The 15,788-nt window shown below is 41.8% G+C and overlaps 1 protein-coding gene across 1 annotated transcript; it reads left to right on the top strand.

Moving 5' to 3' along the window:
- Positions 1-8,635: 8,635 nt before the first annotated feature.
- Positions 8,636-10,435, top strand: LOC123946627 (cationic amino acid transporter 3-like). The gene has a single exon (XM_046012219.1). It carries the CDS (start codon positions 8,636-8,638, stop codon positions 10,433-10,435), a length of 1,800 nt encoding a protein of 599 aa, XP_045868175.1.
- Positions 10,436-15,788: the final 5,353 nt, after the last annotated feature.

Raw genomic sequence — 15,788 nt, 5'->3', positions numbered from 1 at the left:
AACAGTGCTGATTGAGGCACCTGGGGCTTGGGACTGGATTCATCTATTTAATTATGCACTTGTGAGTGCCTGATTCACATGGTTTCTGTCTCTTTTCTGAGCGTCTACTTATCTATTTATCTGTGTCTTTGCAGTCCTTAATTTCACCAAGTTCCAGAAAAAAGCACTGTTTATCTCCATGTCAGCTGTTGATTATCCACAATACTGGTGGGAATAACTAAAGTAGTGGGAATGACACTAAGATGACTTTTGTTTGATTTTCAAGTGATGGAGTCCTATCTGGAGATAATCTAGATTATGAGAAGCTTCAGTTAAGGCCATTGGTCATTGACTTATGAAAAAAATATGAAAATTCATATACAATATGTGAATATATCTGTTTACTAGGGCTTCCATCACACCTACAGTTACAGGCATAGTTCTCACAGTCCTCACAGATTCTCAGATCCCATTATCTCAGATCCCATTTGCCCGTTACCCAAAACACTTTATACTTGTTTGTTTGGGAGCCACTGGTTTGGATGGGTCTGGAGGTTCTTGAAATTTTAAGGATGAAGTGACCATTTATATACTTTGGGAGTAAGAAAGACCTGTGCTTGAATATTGAGGATTAATATAAGCTCTGGGCATGGTGCATATACAGTCCATGTCTCTGAAACGTTGAGAACTTGAAAACAATTATTTAATGGCATCATTAAACCCAGAAGGATCTGGGTTCCTGCTATCTCACTGACTTCACTCCCTACTGCTTTCCCATTACTCACAGTGTCCTGGCCCTCCAGGACTCCTTGTTATTTCTCAAAACCAGCCAAGTGCCAATTCACTCCCATTAGCATGGCTGCTATTAAGAGAAGTGAGAATAATGCATGTTGGCGAGGAAGTAAAGAAATGGGATGCACTTGTGCATTCCTGGTGGGAATGGTTAAAATGGACAACAACTGTTGAAAAGCAGTAAGGTGACTTCTCAAAAAATTACATACATATTTACCATGGGATCTCCAATGCCACTTCTGGGTATATATCCCAAGGAATTGATAGCGGAGCCTCAAAAAGCTATTTGTATACCATATTGATAACACATTATTCATAAAAGCCAGTACTTAAAATAACCAGCATGGCCATCAGTGGATAAACGGATAACCTGAGTGTGAGATATACACACCATAGAATAGTATTCTGCCTTAAAGAAGAAGGGTATTTTGATATCTGCTACAACATGGATGAACCTTGAAAACATTATGCTAAGTGAAATAAGCTGTCACAAAAAGATGATATCGTGTAATTCCACTCACATGAGGTAACTTGATTAGTCAAATTCATAGGGACTCAAAGTAGAATGGTGGTTGAAAGGGGCTGTGAAGAACGAAGAATGGAGAGCTACTGCTCAATGGGTACAGAGTTTCAGCTGCAGAAGATGAAAAAGTTCTGGAGATGGCTGGTGGTGAAAGTTGTACAACAATGTGAAAGGGAGTCTGCCTTGGACCGCCCATTTTAAAGTCACAACACCCACTGTGAGCACATCCTACAATTTGCTTGCTTTCCTTTTTTCTGTAGCATGGATTACCAATCTAATAACACAATATATAAACCTGTTACTAATTTTTTTTTGCTCCCTACTGCAAAAATATATGCAACATGAGTGGGGGAGGTTTTGTTTTTCCTTGCATTATCCATAGTAGTACTAAATAAAGAGGGAGCAGTTTATTTGTTGAATTAATAAATGACAGACCATGTTTGGAGACACTCTTCTAGAGAAGGCACAAACAAAAAGAGATAATGGGAAAATTACATATTTCATTTGATTTTGTAAACTATTTTTTTTACCTTGAACATGAGACTCTGGCCCAGCTTCCATGGTGGCTTTCATTCTGTGTACCATTTCCTATGTTTTCTGAGCTGTTTCTGTGATGGAAGTGCTGGTTACATATGCACCACACTTAGCATTATTTCAAACTCTTGCCCTGAATGCAAAGCCTCTATTCTTGTATTCCTGATTGACCGCTAGAAGAATCCAGGGCTGCTTGAGTTAGGACTTCAGAAACTCTGGGAAATGCCCGTTATCCAAAACACTTCACACTTGTTTGTTTTGGAGCCACTGGTTTGGATGGGTCTGGAGGTTCTTGAAATTTTAAGGATGAAAAGACCATTTATACAATTTGGGAGTAAGAAAGACCTGTGCTTGAATATTGAGGATTAATATAAGCTCTGGGGATGGTGCATATACAGTCCATGTCTCTGAAACGTTGAGAACTTGAAAACAACCATTTAATGGCATCATTAGCCTTCCTCTCAAGTCTTCACCACACTTCTTTCAAAGCAATTGATACCCACACTATCTTTCTTTGAAGCTATTCAGTAGAGGCCCAGGCCAACTTCCTGATTGGCTGGAGTATTAATTCTCTAACATAGAAACCAGTGGCAGTTACTGCCTTGGAAAAATGTTTTGAAAAGGAAAGGTCTAGAGTGAGGTCAGTACCATTCTTAGAGACAGAGGAGGGAAAATAATGACTTCCAAGACTAAGGAGAGTGGGTTGGGCTGGCTGGGAAAGCAAGGCAGCCTGCTATTCAACAATTTTTGGACTTGACAGGAATTCTTCCAGGAAACATGGTGTGGAACTTGGTTTTTGAGTTGGAAGGAGCTCAGAGACTGAGGGAAACACAAGGAGGAGGTGGGAGGGAAGGGGGAACCAGGGCATTATGGAATCCATACAAGCTGCTCCATGTTCCCTGGCCCCTCTCTGCATTCCCTTAAGCCAGTCCCCTGAGCAAGCACCTCTTTTGGAAGAGACTGTTTCCCATGAAACTGAGATTCACAGACCCAGGTCTCTCATTAGGAAATATCGTCAGGACACTCTTGAAACACGTGATGGTGCAGGTTCCAGTCTCATGCTTACACATCTCTTTGGCCCTTTATCTCTTTCCAAAGACAAAACAAAACAAAGCAACACTTCTTCAAGGAATCTCAAGTTATAGAAGCTACTCAATACATCTATATATTCATTTTCTCTGTTCTAAATGCCTCTTTTGGTTGCTTTTTACAATTATGAGCAGATCCTTGTCCTAGGTAGGGAGGTTTGGAAATGGGAGTGTGGAATTCAGAATGAGGAGGTATTTAGATCCTGGCCCTGCCCTCTGGAAGCTCTTAGACTATAAAGGAATGTAAGGAACATGCTCAGGTCACCAGCTGACAGATAGGGAAAATTAGCTTCAGCTGGCCATCAGGATTGGCAGTAACTGCTAGTGGGATCGGATGGAAAACTGGAGATGGTCATTGACCAGGGTGGCCTAGTAAAAGCTTCCTAGATGCAGGAAAGGTTGTAGAATAGGGCTGAGAGAGGCTGCATGGTCAAGACTGGGAAGAAAGGAGTGAGTAGGGCTTCCCTGGCAGTGCAGGTCACTTACCCAGGACACAGACTCATCCTAGGAAGGGTAAGGCAGGATGTGAGGAGCTGAGATAGGAAGGAGGTGATGTAAGAAGGAGGTAGGGGGATAATTAGGGTGGGGTTCTCACAGTTAGGTAAGAGAGTTTGTACTGAATATAAACCATTAGAATAAATGTAGAGTATTGCATGTGAATGGGGATATCTGAACAATGTATTTGAAAATGATGTTTCTCTGTGTCATTAGAAACTGGATTTGTGGTAGGATATCTCAGGCTTTCTAATCATGGGTATCCTTTCTCTTCTATATATTTGGTTGTTCATTTGTTTGTTCTGCCTGCACTTCTTGGAGTCATAAAACATGATTATTTAATTCCCAGATGTTTTGTTCTTTGAGTTGCTTCTCTGATATCTTGATACTTTGTCTGTAGGCCCACTTTCCCTCATCTTCAGAAAAAGTGGAAGGAGCACAAAGACCACCCTGCACAGCACAGTTGAAGGAAATATAAAATATCAAGCATTAACCCCCTCTTACCCTGCCATTCAGATGGTCCTCCTCTAGGATTCCTTCTCAGTTTCCATGGATTCCCTTCAGAAGAGTGTATGACATTTTTTTTGAAGTGACCAATCTCAGAAGGGTCCATGATTCAACAAATCTTGAGAACAACTGTTGTGGTTTTTGTTTGTTTGTTTGTTTTGTTTTTGAGTGGTAAGTGGCTGGGGTTAGTGAGCCAGAGAGAAAAACGTGGCAGAAGCATCCTTAGTGCCAATTCCAAGAGCCTCCAAAGACAGTTGAAGAGCCTGAAGAGAGAGGAATTTGGTTCAGTGGGAACTAGTAGGAGGGGTGCCCCATCTTTCCTGTTCTTTGCCCTCTTTCTAGAAGGTATTCCTTCTTTGTATTCTCCATATCCTGCCAATTACAAGATTCCACTTCCATTTTCAATTTCAATCAACTGAATGTCTCTCATTTACCAGGTTCTGTACCAGGTGCTCCAAAAACATTCTCTCCTGCGGTCTTGTGTTGAACTTGCAGTGCACAGAACGGAGTCAGTACCTCCTTCAGTCATGGCATGTTTGCACTATTGCTTCCTGTCAGCCCCCTTTTCTTTCTTTCTTTTTTTAAATTTTTATTTTTTTATTATGTCCAGTTAGCCCCTTTTCAATGCATTTTATTATCCTGTTTCATCCTTATCTCTATTCACATTTCTCCTCCTCACTAGAGGCACTTTGTTTAGTTACTTAACAAATGCTGTTCCAGTCCACGTTCTATGTTTGTTTCAGATACATTCACCCATTCAACCACTATAGTGTCCAAATGTGTATGCATTCTGAATTCCAGTAAGATTGTGCTTCAGATGGTTCCTCGGTGACACTGCCACCAGAAGCATGTATTAGTTTGTATCTTCTAGTGGAATTCTCATGTTGATCCAGAGAGGTAGATTAAGTAAGGTTTCTAGTGGATGAGGAAACTGAGGCATGGAGATATTAAGGAAATTACCCGAGCTCAGGTTGTCAAGAGGAAAAGCCAGAGCTCACATCCAGCATTTCTGACCAAGTGTTCATGGTTCTTATCTCTACAGTATTCAGCACTGCTTGTTCCAGACGAGGTATCAGTAGACAAAGATGCTGTTATTATTATTATTGTTGTATTGAGCCTTGCAGTTCTAGATGCCTGATTCAACTCAGTGAGCCTAGGACCCCCATGTGTTAGCCCCAGCATGCATGAGGGTATCTCATTAGAATCCTTAGCATTTCAAGGTGAATCATGTGGAATAAGACTGTTTTCATTGTCTCATGAGGGAGAACAAAGAAGCTTGAGTTTTATGGATGATTTTCACCCTGCACATTTATAAAGCCTGGTTAATTTTCAGTGTCTGGTTACTTTGGACCATTTTCAATATTAAATACTAGGTAGACGATATTAACTCCATATTGTCTGTGAGGCACTGAGCTATGTACTTACTGACATCACTCCATTTACTCCTCGAAGCTGGCCTGTGAGGTACTTACTTTTACTCCCATTTGACTGTTGTAGAAACTGAAGCCCCAAGAGATGAACTAATTTAACCACAGTCACTGGGTGTGAGACTGAGGTGTGATTTGAACCTGAACAGTCTACCTACAGAGCCTTACTCCTAACTATTGAACTGCACTGTCTTCCTGTGAAGGAAGTTTTTAGAATCTCTTCCCCTTGAACTTAAGGAGAATTTCTTGTCAGTTGGGTGATTTAGAACAGTCATGGGAAGTACAGGGCTTGTGGACAGGAATCTCCAGAGGGAGAGTATCTAAAGTTGGGAAATGTCCCAGGTATCTACATTATGCCTGCCTCTGTCCCCCGAAGTGAGAACCTCTGACTTAAGATATCCTACCTAGATTATAGGGCCTGAGCATGATGCCTTCAAAAGAGTAGGGATTCTCCACCTGGGTGTGGGTGGGTGGTTGCCCATAACCCCCAGGAACCCAATATTTTTAAACAAGAGTCCTCAAAGACAAATGATTCTTTATTACCCAGTGTGACTCATGCCTGCCATGAATGATGTGCAGTCAATGATTTATCACAGTGGGTTTTCCTTTAACCATATTCATTTTTCTGGCCTTCCACAGGGAAGGAAATGCCATGGATATCCCTACAAGACCCTTAATTATAAGGATTGCTTGGCTACACAGTATGTATTTCAATGTCCAGTATATAAGAATTCTGGATTATGCCCTTTTCATGTTTACTTTCTCAGCATGGTCATTTGTTCAACAAATACTTATGAGTACCATCCTCACCATCTGATGGAGGAGACCAGCAGCTGACCTGGAATTTGGATACATAAGGATCAATAAAACATTGGGGAAGCTGGATGCTAGGAGAGCACATAGGAAGGGCAGCATAAGGGTCAAGGGAGGCTTCCTGAGGAAGCAAGTGATGAGCTAGGAACTGAAAGAAAAATGTGGTTAAGTGAAGGGGCCAAGAAAACAGTATGGTCAAGGGATCAGTGTGAGTGTTGAATCTCACAGCTGGAGCAGGAACTGAGCAGGGGATGGGGCTAGTGGAATCAGCACAGATCATATTATGAACAAAGGAAATACTATGAAGGAAGGGGAGTGTGGAAGCACGCAAAGGTTTGAAGCCTGGTGGTGGGTTGGGAAAACCTCAGATAGTGAAAAAAGTTTCTACAAGTTAAGAATTGACACTTGTTATCTATCTCCTGTGCTCATTTGTAAATCATAGCACCGGAACTTGTGAGTGGCAAATAAGGAGTTTAGATGGATTTGTAGACAGAAGGTCTGTCCCATAACCCGAGGGTTCTTTTTCATCATCTATAGAGTAGACTTCCAATTTTGACTGATATTTCTGTCTTTAAAAACTTCTGAGAACATTTTCTAAAATTCCTTTAAGACCGAAACAAGAGTAGGAAGGAGAGTGGGGGTTGCATGACTTTGTTTACTCCGTTCTCCTCTTCTCATTTCCTGGGCATTGCTGTGAATTGTTGATCTAGAGCCTAGCTCCCCTTTTGAAGGGGGCCATCTGAAGAGAAGTTGGGAAGAGGAGTAAGAGGGAATCATACACAAGAGTCCTTCATTAAGAAAACATTCAGACAGGGTGCCTGGGTGGCTCAGTGGTTTAAGCCACTGCCTTCAGCTCAGGTCATGATCTCAGGGTCCTGGGATCGAGTCCTGCATCGGGCTCTCTGCTCAGCGGGGAGCCTGCTTCCTTCTCTCTCTCTGCCTGCCTCTCTGCCTACTTGTATCTCTCTCTGTCAAATAAATAAATAAAATCTTTAAAAAAAAAAAAGAAAACATTCAGACAGCAGTTTGAATGAGTTAAAAGTAACTCCTTGTGAAAAATTCATAAGGAGTCACGAGTGTTTTAATACAAGCTCAAAGAGCAGGGCAGATTCTACAGACCCCTGGCAGCTGACACCCCAGATGGCACAGGATGTTTATAGAGCGCAGTGTAGCCAGTGAGGAGACTGCAGAAATAAGTTCACCTTCTCTCCTGGAACCCAGAGAAGGAGGAAACAGAAGGAACTTTCTTGGTTGAGAGCAACTGATGTAAGTGATTCATTTCTTTTCTCCCTACCCATTGCACTGTCATACTGTGGACATAAAAAAGTAGCGAATTTTTTTCTGATTGTTTTGGGTGAGGTTCATTGAATGTCAGAAATCACAATATAGTCTCTCTGGCTCCTCTCTGTTCTCAGTCAAGGATCATGAGTTAGCCGTTGCTCCCATTTCTACAGTATTTGCTTCCCAGAAGTCTGGTCCTCTCCTTCTTGCAGGTGGTTATGAGGTCCTGCCCCTTTCTCCCTTCTCTTCTCTGTTCAAAGTGCCCCAGTGGGCCAAGTGGGTAAAGGGAAGGGGTGGGCTGTACATTCCTGGCCATCAGTACAGCTAAAGGATGATGCAGAATGAGGAAAAGAGGGCCAAAGGGATTCTCACTTTGGGTTGCAGATTTTGGGGCTGAGAGGTTTAAGACAGAGAAACTAATATTTGTATCTAAAATTTGATGATAATAAAGAATGGGTCTGTAGTTGCAAAGAGGCATCTAGTCCATGAATTAAGGTGTCATAACTCATGCTCAAGCAGTGGGCACACATCCCGCATGTGAATTCTTGCACAATACATTCATACCCTGTTGGGTCTTACCACCTAAATAGCTCAGGAAGCTACATGAATCTTGAACTCAAATGGGATTATGTTATGTGGAGTGTAAAAAAGGGAGATGTTGGGGTGCTTGAGTGGCTTTGTTGGTTGAGACTCCAACACTTGATATTGACTCAGATCTTGATCCCAGGGTTGTGAGTTCAGGCCCCATGTAGGGCTCGATGTTGGGCATGGAGCCCACTGTTTAAAAAAAAAAAACAAACCAGAATGTTGGGAGGTATTTGGTACTTTTTCTGGAGGGAAAGCAGGATTAATTTTTCTATGGTCTCTTTTGGTGTCAGTTTCTGTGATCCGTGGGCTTCAACAAGTTACATGCAGCCTTTGATTCTCAGTTGATTGGTTGAACACCACTCTTCAGTAAATATTTATTGTTTCCATAGGCATTCTGGAAGGATAGCACGTAGCAGAAGAATCTTGGAACACTGAAAAAATAAACATAAGAAATATGAAGCAGCAGCTCTGAAGCCTGAGCAAAGGACCCTGGCAGTCCCCACCCAACTTGGCTTAACTCAGCCTCACTTAACCAGATCCAGCACTCTTGGCTCCCTGAACTTGCTACAGCTCTTTGATCCTTAGAATCTTCTTCAATTTCAACTAGAATGCTGCGTGAGGCACTTTGCAGGTTTGGTCAAAGGCTGATACACCAATGTCCACTAGAAAAAGAAGAGTATGAGTTTGAATCTGGCATAAAAATTAGCACTCTGGAGTTAGTGACCCTGGGTGTGGGTCGCACAGTGGGTGTTGGTGTGTACTTCCTGGCTAATGAGGTGGCCAGGAATCAAGCAGGACCATCCATTGTGATCTGCTTTTTGGTGGCAGGTCTGACATCACTGTTGGCTGGGCTGTGCTATGCAGAGTTTAGTGCCCGGGTTCCCCATTCTGGCTCAGCATATCCCTACAGCTATGTCACAGTAGGTAAATTCTGGGCTTTCATCACCGGCTGGAATCTCATCCTCTCCTTTGCTGTTGATGCATTCATTGTGGTCCAGGCCTGGATCTTAACTTTTGACATCTTCTTTGGGAACGGGATCTCTGAGACCCAGCAAGAGACCATCTCACAATATGTTCCCCAAATCATTGCAGACAATCTACGCTACTTTTTTGTCATCTTTCTGTATTTGTTCATGGAACTGCAATATATAAGTTGGCTTGTGTACCTCAGAGTCTTTGAAGTGTTTACATTGGTGAAGCTTTTGGTTCTCAGCTTTTTTATCATCTCTGGCTTCATTAAGGGGGACCTACACAACTGGAAGCTCACAGAAGAAGACTACGTAAAGGCTGGAATCAATGGCACCTCTCGCTTGGGCCCTCTGGGCTCTGGAGGATTCATGCCTTTTGGCTTCCAGGGGATTCTCCATGGATCAGCTACCTGTTTCTATGCATTTATAGGTTGCAGCATTATTGTTACCAGAGTCAAAGAATCACAAAATCCCAAGCGTTCCATTCCCATGGGCATTGTGATTTCATTGCTCATCTGCTTTTTGTTGTATTTTGGTGTCTCTGCAGCACTTATGCTCATGGTTCCTTACTACAAGCTTCGACCTGGGAGCATCTTGCCTGAGGCATTTCTCCATATTGGCTGGGTCCCTGCATACTATGTTGCAGTTTTTGCAATTTTTGGTTGTATTTTTGCTGGCCTCCATTGGGGCTTTATATTCTCCATACGTCAGGTGATATACATGATGGCAAAGGATGGTATCCTCTTCCCAGTCCTTTCCAGGTTTGCTCTTGGCACAAGTGGCCATATCGTATCCGTTCTGGTCATTGGCATTATCACACCAATCACGGTATTCTTCTTTGGAATCACTGATCTTCTGGACCTGAGGTCAGTTGGGACCCTCATATCTTATTCCCTGATAGCTTTTTGTGTACTTATCGTCAGGTACCAGATTGAGAGGAGGAAGGAGGAAAACGAACAAGAGTTGCAGGAGGAGGATGGGGGAAATGAAGCACAGGTGCAGGAGGAGACTGCACCTGCAACAGGGAAGCTGACTCTACAAGGACTATTTTTTCCAGGCAGCCCTACCCCCACTCCACTCTCTGGCCGGGTTGTCTATGTTTGCTCCTCACTGCTGGTTCTGCTGATGATTGTCCTCTGCCTGGTGATGGCCCACTGGCCAGGTCTGCTTTCTGGAGATGCAGGGCCGATCACAGTGGTTGTGCTCCTCCTGGTGCTCATCACTGGGATCACTGGGGTCATCTGGAGACAGCCACAGAGCTCCTCTCCCCTTCCCTTTAAGGTCCCTGCTCTGCCTCTCCTCCCACTCCTGAGCATCTTTGTGAATGTTTGTCTTATGATGCAGATGTCAGTTGGCACCTGGCTGAGATTTGGAGTCTGGATTTTGATTGGGTTTGTATTCTACTTCTGCTCTGGGATCCGGCAAAGCCTGGTAGATTAACCCTGCTTATGGACCCAAACTCTAGACCTTGAACTCAGCAGTACCAGTACGTATTTGGCTTGACATCATCACACTTGAGTGAAGTCTGGTCCCCTACACAATAATGGAGAATACTCCTGAACACATGGAAATATGGGATCCTATGAGATATTGGTGTGGGAACACTAATAGAGCTTCATATTTATGGTACAGTGAAGGATGTGTCTTTACTCTCCCCCCCATTTTTTTTTTTTTACTTTCTACTCTTCAATTGTGTTCATAGCTGCTTACTGACTCTTACAGAATTCATATTAGAAGACCTTGATAAAATGTTTTTCTTTTCTTTAGTTAAATATTCAGTAATGTAGGAGATGCCTTTTTGGTGGAGTCAGTAGACCATGACTCTAGCTCTCAGGCTGCGGAGTTTGAGACCCACAGTGAATGTAGAGATTACTTAAGAAAATATCCAGTAGCAGAATTACTGGATCATATGGTAGTGCTGTTTTAAACTTTTTGAGGATCTTCCACACTGTTTTCCATAAGGCCTGCACCAATTGACATCCACCAACAATGCATGAAGATTCCTTTTTCTCCATATCTTTGGCAACACTTGTTTTTCTTGTCTTTTTGATTTTAGCCTTCATGACAACTATGAAGTGACATCTGATTGCATATTTAAAAGAGTTTAATATATTTAATTTTTTATGTTCAGTTATCCAACATATAGTAATCATTTGTATTTCCCTGATAATGAGTAACACTAAGTATCTTTTCATGTATCTGTTGGCCATCTGTATGTCTTCTTTAGAAAAATATCTATTCAGGTCCTCTGCCCACATTTTAATTGGATTTTTTTTTTTTTGGTATTGGATTGTAGAAATTTTTTATGTATTTTGAGTATTAACCCCTTATTGACATATTATTTGCAAATATCTCCTATTCAGTAGGTTGCCTTTTTTTGTTATTGTTCTGTACAAAAGTGTTTTTGTTATTGTTCTGTACAAGTGTTTTTGTTTCATGAATTTGAAAAGATATATGCACCTCTATGTTTATTGCAGCATTATTTACATTAGGCAGGAGATGGAAGGAACAGAGGTGTGCAGCAATAGAAGAATGGATAAAGAAGATGTGGTCTATATGTACATCCAATGGACTATTACTCAGCCATAAAGAAGAATGGAATCTTGCCATTTGTAACAGCATGGATGAACTGGGTGGGTATAATTCTAATTTAAATATGTCAGTCTGAGAAAAATGAATACCATGTTTTCAGTCTTATGGAGAATTAAAGAAACAAAAAACATCAAAATGAAAAAAAGAAAAAAGAGAGACAAATACAATAATTTACCAAATTATTACCAAATAATAATTTACCAAAATAAATAAATAAACAAACAAAAAACACAACACCCTAGACCCCTAAATAATGGGAACAAACTCTTGGTTGCCAAAGGGGAGATTGGGTAGGGGAATGGGTAATTTAAATAAAGGGAATTAAGAGTACATTAATCTTTATGAGCCCTGAGAAATGTGTGAAATTGTTGAATCAGTGTATTGTGCAGCCCTGAGTAATACATCAACAATGCATGTTCATTATGCTTATATTAAATAAAAGAAAAAGAAGCTAGAAAAAGACCAAAAAATAGATAAAATATGGCTTCTGCATTTAAGGAGCTTATATTCTAATACAAGAGGGAAAGCATTGCTGTAACACAAAGTAGAACGTGTTGTCATAATTAATATAAAAATAAAATGTCTTGGCAATTCAGAGTGGAGGATGATCATTTGTGGCTGGCACAGAGGTGAGGGTTGATGGTGAAATCAGAGGAGACTTTGTAGAGGAATCGTTTTGAGCTGGCTCAGTTCAGGATGGGATGTGCCACATCTGGGCAGCAGGGAGATTGCAGGCAGAGAGAGCACCAGGAAGAGAAGCACAGGAAAAAGAAGCCATGTTCAGAGTGCACTGAGTGGGCTATGTAAGTTGAGCCTTGTCTTTGTGACAGGACATCAGAGAATGCACAGGTTACTGAAGCCAGAGCTTTCTCCCGAGTACAAAGCACTTTGGTTGAGCCCACTGTCCATGCTGAAAATCCCTGGGTTGATATTTCTTTTAGCAACATCTTCATTCTTGGACTTTAAAGTTTCTCTGTTGTTGTCTGCTGCTTTGGTCCACCTGCTCAGAAAGTGCATAGCTGAGAGCCACATGTCCTGGGTTCTTATCTTGTTTCCACCACAATTAGCAATGTGACCTTGAGTAAGCCACTCAGTTCCTTCCATGCTCATTGTTAACAATTTCCCACTAGGCAAATCATAATGTATCATTTCGTAGTTATATGTATATCAAATTAACACTGTGTATACTGGAAATATGTAACAATTTTATATGTCAACTGTACGTCAAAAAATCTGAAATTAAAAAAAATAGCATAACACAGCTATCTGTGTCTTCCTTTTTTTTTCTTTTCTTTTCTTCTCTTTTTTTTATTGCTTCTGAATATAGATCTTGGGTAAGTAGTGTATCCTGTTCACTCCCAGAGCATCCAGCAGGGCCAGGCACCTAATGAGCATTTAATAAATTCAAGTTCAAGTGAATTGAGACTAACGCATTTCATTGGTACAGAAAATTCTCCTTCCTTTAGGCCAGCATGTGCTACCCCTTTAAACTATCTTCTGGGAGACTTCCTTGGCAAGCAGAATGTCTCTCCATCCAGAGCTGTCTGTACCCCACGTCTAGAACTGTGCCCAGGCACCTGTGGTTTTGCCATTGTGTGGCTATGCCTGAGTTATGGTAACTGTGTTGTCTGTTCCTTCCCAGTGGAGTCTTTCTAAGGACAAGGAGTAGGTTCTTATTTCCTCTAAATCCAACAGTAAGAACGGTGTTGTTCATCCAAAGAGCAACAGGGAAAATACAGTCCTGGGTCAGGAGAAAGCATGACATGACCTCCCCTGGTCCAGCTCCATCTCTTCCCATGGTATGTGATGAGGGGCTAGAAGGAGTGAAACTGATAGAAGGCCCAAGCAGTTCAGCCTGATTCCAGGGAATCCCTGAAGATGAGGCTGGCTCCAGTTGGGTCCAACGGGCATCCTTCTTGATGAGCCAGGGAAATCATATTGGTCATTCCCTAACTCAGAGTTGTACTGTCCCTTAATCAAATGAGTGATAACCTGATGATACTAACAGAGGAGGCTGTGGAGGTTGGGCAATGAGATAGGAATTCTTAATTATCTGTCCTGGAAATTAGGCAACTTTCATCTTTCAAATGCTTTCAGAAGAGACAAGATGTCTATATAAGAGGTTATACCCTAATAGGGACCAAATTATGCTTTTTAAGGGATCATTGATGATTTTCAAAACAGTTAATAACAAAATATATGAGACCTATAATTCCAGACACCTGGGCTGATGGGCAGTGGAACAATGTTACCATGTAGTCATTGGAGAATTTTCTTTTCTTTCTTTTTTTTTTTTAATTTTTTTCAGAGAGAGCAAGAATGAGAATGAACAAGTGGGGAGGAGGGTCAGAGAGAAAGGGAGAAGCAGAGCCCCTGCAAAGCATGGAGCCCGAGGCAGGTCTTGATCCCAGGACCTGTGACCATGACTGAGCCAAAGGTAGACAGACGCCCAACTGATTGAGCCACCGAGATGCTCTCATTGGAGAATTTTCTTAGCCTTTCAAGGGTTCTTGTACCTCATCCCTTATAAGAATGGGTGAGAAATAGAAGCCAACATTAAAGGAAAATAGATGGAGATTGAACCTAAGGAAGAATTTTCTGAGATCAGAGGGTGACCTGTGAGATGGGAGGGCTAGGCTCTGTGGCCGTGTGCATGGCTGTCTCACTTGGGTGTGGAATGCCTCAGATGGGCCCCTACCCAGAAACAGGGAAATGTAGAAGATGAATTCTCAAAATCTTTGTTATCCCATGAATTCTCCAGTTAACTTCCTAAATGAGGGGCTGGGTGGATGTAGGTGTATATAGGTGGTGAGTCATGGGGATGATGAATGACAGAAGAAGAAACACAATCTTATTAGAACTTATTAGTTCTCGTAACTCTCCTTGGATTTAGGAGAATATATTAGACATTAGGACTCAAATAGAGTTTTAGGGTTACAGGTCCTTCCTCTCTCTCCATGTATTCACTTTGGGTCATAGATTTTAAAACCTCCTAAGGGAAAGGACCATCTCTCTCATCCATTACTTACTTCTATGTCCACAATTCCACAGTGATGATGACTATTAGCTACCATTTTTGAGTACTCCAAGCACTTTACATAATCACCTATTTAATACAAAGTTGAATGAGGTGAGTGTCGTTGTGCTCATTTTAGAAATGTTGAAACTAAGGCAAAGAGAGATTCAGTTATTTGTGCAAAGTGAGTAGTGAAGCTTGGATTTGTTCCACATTTGAGCAAATTCTTGTACCTGTAACCCCTGAGCTCCACTCTGCATGGAGTATCAGCTCAGTGAGGGACTGCTGATTACTGAAACTTGATGGCATAGAGGTAATTGAAAGACAGTGGATAATTACCAATAGTGAATGATGAGAAAACAATGTCTATGTGTTTTGGGGCATGTAGTCAGAGACACATTTAGTGACATGTACAGCTCATAGTCAGACAATCTCTCCTGGGCCCCACTCTGTAGTCAGGAGCCTAGAAAGGGGACAAGGCTGGGTACATATCATCATAAATCTCCTCATTGAAAGTCATGTGTGTGCACCAATATATGGACATTTGTGTTTGAGATTTGAGTAGAAATATACATCAAGGAGTGGGGTATGTTTCTCTCAATATGTCTACAAACATGGGCATATTTTTAGACTTATTGGGTTTGATGTAAGTGTGTGTGTGTGTGAGTGGGCAGGTACAGAAACCCTGAAGGTTTCAACCAGCACTAAGGAACCAGGAGCCTTGCACCCCGGCCATGGTTGGTGTGTTTCTCCCAAATGCTGATATTTATTTTTCATCACCTCTCAAGGAAATACTAATGAGTTTCCTTCTGAGAAGTTCATGGCTAAGATGCTGGGTGCTATGGAGTCCTATCCATCTGCGACAGTCAGAAGAAGTTCACAGGGAAAGAGCAACATCAGCTTCAAGGACACCCCTCCTGTGTTTTACCCTCTAACCTCATACACAGCTGCAGTTCCAGCCACATCCCCACATCAACACCTCCTCTCCCCTAGAAGACCCTCAGGGAAGGTTCTCAGAGAAGCCATTGTATTTACCTCTTCTCTTCCCTTGGAGCCACCCCAGGAAGAGGAGAATTTAAATTTGTACTAATTAAGGAATCTAGAGTGGAGATTCTGAGAAGTTGGTCATTTATGGAACTAATTTCATAAAAATGCAGTGAGTTCTGACAGAAACAACAATGATAA

This window comes from Meles meles, chromosome 7 (assembly GCF_922984935.1).
Source record: "Meles meles chromosome 7, mMelMel3.1 paternal haplotype, whole genome shotgun sequence".
In the NCBI taxonomy this organism is placed as follows: domain Eukaryota; kingdom Metazoa; phylum Chordata; class Mammalia; order Carnivora; family Mustelidae; genus Meles; species Meles meles.
The sequence above is the reverse complement of the archived record's forward strand: the minus strand, read 5'-3'. Positions and strand labels throughout refer to the sequence as shown.

Coding starts and splice junctions, on each gene's coding strand:
- LOC123946627 (XM_046012219.1), top strand. CDS start 8,636: ATGCTGCGTGAGGCACTTTGCAGGTTTGGTCAAAGGCTGATACACCAA.